This window comes from Myiozetetes cayanensis, unplaced genomic scaffold, assembly GCF_022539395.1.
Source record: "Myiozetetes cayanensis isolate MyiCay16 unplaced genomic scaffold, myiCay2020 scf6-25, whole genome shotgun sequence".
Classification (NCBI taxonomy): domain Eukaryota; kingdom Metazoa; phylum Chordata; class Aves; order Passeriformes; family Tyrannidae; genus Myiozetetes; species Myiozetetes cayanensis.
Genome location: NW_026087853.1, coordinates 54,936,927 through 54,942,926, shown reverse-complemented (window position 1 = coordinate 54,942,926; position 6,000 = coordinate 54,936,927). Strand labels below are relative to the sequence as shown.

The following is a 6,000-nucleotide window of genomic DNA, read 5'->3' as shown; positions in this document are numbered from 1 at the left end:
AGCCTTGAACAGCATCTGTGTGTAGAAACACTGGTGTATTGTCATAGTTACACGTTCAGGGGTAAGAGAAATTTGTTCTTCAAGGTGTCAAGGAAAGGAGTTGAGCTGGCAGCTTTCCTGGCATTTAATTCCTACCATGTGTGGGGTCCCCTCCGTTTTTGGACACTGTTATGGAGGCCACGGCATTCTTGCTGTTGAATGCCAGTCCCCCAAACCCCCAGGAAATGTGTGGGTTCAGACATTTTGGTGAGTTTCTGAGACTCGGTGACAAACCATTGGGAAAACCCAGTGAACAACACAGAGATGGAGTTATAAGTATAACTTAACTATTTTAATAAATCTTATACAGTGCATGGTTATATCATTGTCTCCTTCCTTCGGTTACATCAATGTACAGGACTTTATAGCGTTGTCTGTAGGCAGTACAAGTAGAACAGATGCACAGCTCAGTCACATGAAAATTTATAAAAGTGAGTCCTGCAGTAAGGTCTGCCGAGATTTTACTTTAGGAAGTGCTCCCATGGCTCCCAGCTTTGCAGAACTGTCCCATTACAATCCCTAATAACTATAACTCCGTGGGACTCGTTTTCCTCTACACCCAAAGGAAGGGGGTGTGTTTCTTAGCTCAACACTTGGTTTTATTTTCAATTTAGGAATTGCTTCGCCTCCTGTGCTTGCCATCCCGCTTCCCATCTCCACCCTACTCCAGAGCCAGGGCTTCTCAGGAGGATTGTCCTCTTCATCCCTCCCTGACAAGGTAAGTGCCCTTCACAGATTCCAGCAGGGTTGGGACTGAAAAGATGATCCTGCCCTGCAAGTTCCCTGCCTGCACTCCAGTCCTTGTTTCAAATAAAGAAAATGTATCATCCATTAGAGATATTATTTGAAGAACAAAGACAAAATTGAGGTGTGTTGGTGCTCCCAGATTTAGACACAAGTTCCCCAGACACTGTTTTAAAGCTTTTTCCATTAAATGTGCAAGGACAAGCATTTTAAAGGAGGTGGGACCATTCCCAGCAGGTCCAGGCAAGCACAGGTGTGGAACCTGGACGTGAATCCCACCCAGCCAAAGGTAAGTGTGTGAAGGAGAAAACCCAACTCTCCCTGCGCTGTGAGCAGTTTGAAGCTGTTTGCTTTACTGCTTTGCACTCAAAGTCTATAAATTAAACAGAGACAGAAATACAATGTGCCAAACCTACTGTGGACAGGAACTACTCTGTACTTGCTGGAGTTTTACAATTTTGAGTAAATTTTTGATGCATAATCACTTCATCCTGTTTCACTTCACCCCTGTTTATAGATTTTTATATACATATGCACATAATATGATAAAGAAAAACACCCTGTGCCAAATTACTTTTTTTTTTTTTTTTTTTGTTGGCCATTTATTTTGTGCTAAACTAGCCTTTCCCAGTGTGCCTTTGGGTTTTAGAGGTTTAGGAGGTGTTTCAGCTGAGCCTTTGCAAAGCAATGGTGAAGGTGGGGACGGGTGACCAACACCCTGGGAAGGGCTGTGGGTGTAACTGGGTTGGGAGCAAATGGTCAGGGCTTATCTTCTCCTGGTTTGAGGCGGGGTTTGGCAACACCACAACATTCTAAATTAGGATCAGTGTCACTGGAAAGGGCTGCACAGCTGCCCTGAGCCCCAGGCTCTGCCTAAGCAGGAGTGGGCATGGGGAACGCACCCATTTCCATATTCAGATCACTTCCTTTGTCACTCCTGCTCGTTTTTAGGCAGTGAAAACTCAGTTCTGCTGTTCAAAGGCAGCACTAACTGGTCCATGGATTTAAGGAAGCAGACAGTCTTTGGGAATGTGTGTTGCCATTCCAGCCTTGTCCAAACAGGAGGCATGGAGGGAAGTGGCAGGGGGAGCCAGGAAAGAGAGAATTGTCACAGGCCCTGTGCAGGGGAATATCTGCTCTGAGGAGGGAATGAGAAAACGTTTGCTTAGGATGCCCAGAGAGGTGGTGACTCCCTGTTCCTGGAAGTGTTCAGGGCCAGGTTAGATGGGACTTAGAACAACCTGGTCTAGTGGGAGGTGTCCCTGCCCATGGCAGGGGTTGGAACAGGATGAGCTTTAAGGTCCTTTCCAACCTAAACCATTCCAGAGCCTTATTACCGTGGTCCAGACTTTAACCAGTCAGTGCTGTTCCGTGCCTGCTCTTCCTGAGCCATGCTGGAGAGGGGGTGGGAACAGGGACAGCCCTCGGGCAAAAGCTTTGTGGGGTCTTTTTTTGCTTGAATCCAGCCCTTGTCATTCATCCAGACCCGTGTGAATCCCGCTCTGACTGCATGCACGTAAAATTTCAGTATAAAATACATAGTTATAAAAAAAATACTTCATGCAATATTAAAACACCTTTCCCAGAGGGACGTGGTCTTATTGTCGACCCTTAGCAACAGTGTTGGAGGAATTGTCACTCTGCTGGCAGCCAGAGCCAAAGTGCAGCACTGCTGTCTCCTGCCTGGCCCGGGGATCATTGCTTTCATTCCCTTTTTCTCTGCACTACTAGAACTAAGAGCTGAAATAAAGCAGACAGGCTTTAATTAGCAGAATCGATCCTTTCCTGGCGGCGCTTCATGATTTCTTGGAGCTCTGACTCCCCTCTGCTTTTCTGCAATGGAAAAAAACCAGCAGGTTTGAATTTGAACTTCAAGCTGTAGGCAAATGTCAGTATTTAATTCATGCTGTAGGGGTCAAGCTAGTTTGAAAGAGATATATTAGCAAAAAGCAGATTAATTAGTGGAAACGGGGATCTGCCTTATGGATTTGGGGCCTTTTTGCTTAAAAACCTCTTGAGAATTTTTAGGTGTTGTTTGATTGATGGTGTGGGTTTTGGTTGCATTGTTTTTCGTTTCTTTCAATTGTGTTTCTTAAAATGCCTGTTTAATGAGATATTTGACACTGCTGGTAAAGTAGGGATTATCCAGAAAAATACTTACCTCCAGTAGGTTTTTCTCCACCGTGATCTTGCTGTATACTCTGTTTCCCTCATCACCACACACCTTCTTCAGCTCCTCTCTGTTGAGGGAGAAGAGCTGAGCTCCAGTGAGGATGCCGAGGTGTTCCACTGTCCTGGGAAAACACAAAGGGAGGAGATGATGGCTTTGTGCCAGAGATAAAAGGGCTGGGAGCTGCACCAGGACCACATCATGAGGCCCTGGAGCTGTGCCAAGGTGGCAGCTGCAATCCCAATTGCATTTCAGGCCATGGGTTTAGTTGGATATTATGCAGTTTTCTCCAGGAAAACATGTATAAGAAAGAAAGGGAGGGAGTTTGGGCTCTGCATGCCCTGGTTATAGAGCCTGGATTTACCAGGATTGAAATGCATTTTGCAACACAGGCTTTGTAAGTAAATACAAGTGCCTTGTCACACAGTTGAGATGTTGCAAGTGGCCTCCTCTGCTTCTTTTCCAATGAAGGAGCAGCATTTCATGTGGCAATGAAGCAAATCTTACTCTTTGCTGAATGACTTTGCCTCCAGCCAAGCTTTGACTTCTTCGGTGCTGGATTCGAAGGTGAGGGGCACAAAAACTTCCTGAGGCTTTTCCACTTTGAAATTCCTGTGGGGAGGCTGAATTTTATTGTTTGTGATCATCTTTAGCAGCTCATCGTTCAGCTCATCCATTTGGTGAATAAGTTCTGTAGAAATAAGGAGGGAGTGAAATCAAATCTTCAGTCAGAAATCCTGTTAAATGAATGTGTTTGCAGGGAAATTGTAAGGAAAATTGGAATGTGGCTCAGCATTTTTATTAACTCTGTAAATACACCCCAGGAAAGTGCTTACTTTTGTATTTTCGTTCTAAAGAACAAGCTTAAGTGCTTTGTTGGAGCAATAGGGTGAGCAGTGACATTTTGACCTTCAGAATTCCGCCAGGAACAAATGTGGACAGGGTTCCACTGTGGTTTTGAAGGCTGCTGGAGCAGTGTGTGGAATCTCCCTTTTCCTCCCAAGCCAAGACTTCCTTCAGCTTTTGAAATGTTGCTTTCTCTTTGGGAGAAACTGGGATTTCTGCAGTTCTCCAGAATGATGGAGAGGAGGGATCACAGAATCCCAGCTGAGTGTTCTAAGAAGATTTGGGTTTGGGTTCCTTGCAGTGTGACTGGTGAGAACCTCATTTGCGCCTGTTTCGGATACAATTTACATTGAGACCAGTCTTGTTTCTCACATTTGTAACTTTTCCAGTCTGTCTCACCTCAGCCAAGGGATGTGAGACCCTGCAACCCCCACTAGTGTGTGCTCAAGGTGTGAACCTGATCTGACAGTGTCTTTGCTCCCACCGGTGCTGTCAGATGGTGACAAGGGACAGGGTCCCTTTCCCTGATGTCTGGTGTTGCTGTTGGCTTTTTGCTGCAGTTTGTCATCTTCCTGTTTTTGAGTTATTTAGTTCCCTTTGGGCTGTTGAAATCAGGGAACTGCTCTGCAGACACAGCAGCAAGAGGGGAGAACCCCAGCCCACATGAGGCAGCACGTTGTTGCCATTTACTTTTCTCCCATCACCCCTTCACTGTTGCCTGATGTGGCAAGATAGTTCTATGAGAATCTGCAGTTAGAGATTTGGGATTGGGTTCTTTTTTGGTCCTCACTGCTGCTTCTAGTAAGTAATTTGATGATCCAGGTCCTCAGAGCTCCAGATTTTGCTCCACAGCTGAACAGAAGTGGCTGAAAGCACAAACTGGGACTGAGCAACAGACTCATAAAAATCAGGGCTTGGGACCAAGATGATCTTCAAGGTCCCTTCCAACCCAGGCTATTTTATGTTTCTATGAAAACTGCAGTGCCACAGTATCTGGTATCACTTTTCCCAATGAAACTCCTGAAGGATGTGGGGAATAACTTGGTGTTATTAATGGATAAGTGTCTGTGATGCTCACGTGGGGCTCTCCATTGTCCCAAAGGGCTCCTGCTTCCAGGAGTCCACAGAGGATGAACAGGGTGGAGTAAGAGGGTGAGGTGAGCAGGGCTCCTGGTCTCTCTCCTGCTCTGTGACCCCCCCCTCAAAGCATGTGCAGGTTGAGGAAGTGATGTGGCTCTCCTATTTGTCTGGGAATTCTGTGGAACCACAGGAAGGAATAGGCCAGGTGGGTGCTGCGTGTATGGCAACAGATGAGTAAGAGAAAGGGATTGACCTGAGTGTTTGTGATTGCTTAGACACACTTAAATGTTTGGGAAGGGAAGGGAAACTCTCTCCCTGGGAAGAGGAGGAGGAAGGTCGAGCTGGAGGGAAGGATGGGGTGATCACTTATTGCCCTGCTTGTCCTGGGCTCCCTGAGAGCCCGGGATGTGAGTCACAAACACCAGGGCTGCTCTCTTGGCTCTTGTACCCCTTGGAATCTCCTCCAAGCCTATTGCTGGTCTAGTGCTGATCACTAAAAGGTGCAGTTGAGAGGGAACAGTGTGGGCAGGTGTGTCCCCTGCCTGGAGCATCCAGAGCCAGGGGAGCACAGCGTGGGAGCCGTGGGACACGTACGTTCTTTGGCGTCCTGGGGAGAGTTGCGCGATAACATCTCACTGCCCCACTTGTCCCCGGCGTAGCTCGCAGGCAGCTTGTGAGTTGGGCTGGACGGTCCATAGCCCCTGGGGCTCAGATCTCCTTTGTACCTCTGGTTAGACTGGTGAGAAAAGATGAAAAAAAGGTGTATGAATTTTTTTTTGCCATTTTTCACTTTCTTGAGCTTTTTGCCTCTCACTCACAGAGGGACAAACTGCTGTGTTCTGTGTTGGTGTGGGGCTGGTGGCACCTCAGGGGGAGCTGCGTGGAAGAAGGTAATTTCTGGGTTCTCATGGGAATGAGCAGCCCAAACCAAAGGCTGAGGATTGTGTGAGGGAATTAACATCCCTGGAAAACATGTCATGACTATCACATGTGGCGTTTGATGCGTCCTTGCTGCTGCTGCAGATGACTTCCCACATGTGTGACTCAGCCCTTTAGCCTCTTGCTGTGCAGAAATTACTGCTCACAGGACTTCCTTGGGAAGCAAAAGGATCCTTACAGGA

At 46.9% G+C, this 6,000-nt stretch overlaps 1 protein-coding gene across 1 annotated transcript in view; it reads right to left on the bottom strand.

The window, feature by feature from the left end:
- Positions 1 to 309: 309 nt before the first annotated feature.
- The window catches only part of EPS8L2 (EPS8 like 2), a 48,852-nt gene continuing 43,161 nt past the window's right edge, over positions 310 to 6,000 (bottom strand). The window contains exons 18-21 of the mRNA XM_050336408.1: positions 5,474 to 5,615; positions 3,461 to 3,644; positions 2,945 to 3,077; positions 310 to 2,616 (exon numbers count right to left, since the gene is read on the bottom strand). Of these exons, the coding sequence (XP_050192365.1) occupies positions 2,545 to 2,616; positions 2,945 to 3,077; positions 3,461 to 3,644; positions 5,474 to 5,615 (531 nt within the window). The 3' untranslated portion in view covers positions 310 to 2,544. The remainder of the gene's footprint in view (positions 2,617 to 2,944; positions 3,078 to 3,460; positions 3,645 to 5,473; positions 5,616 to 6,000) is intronic.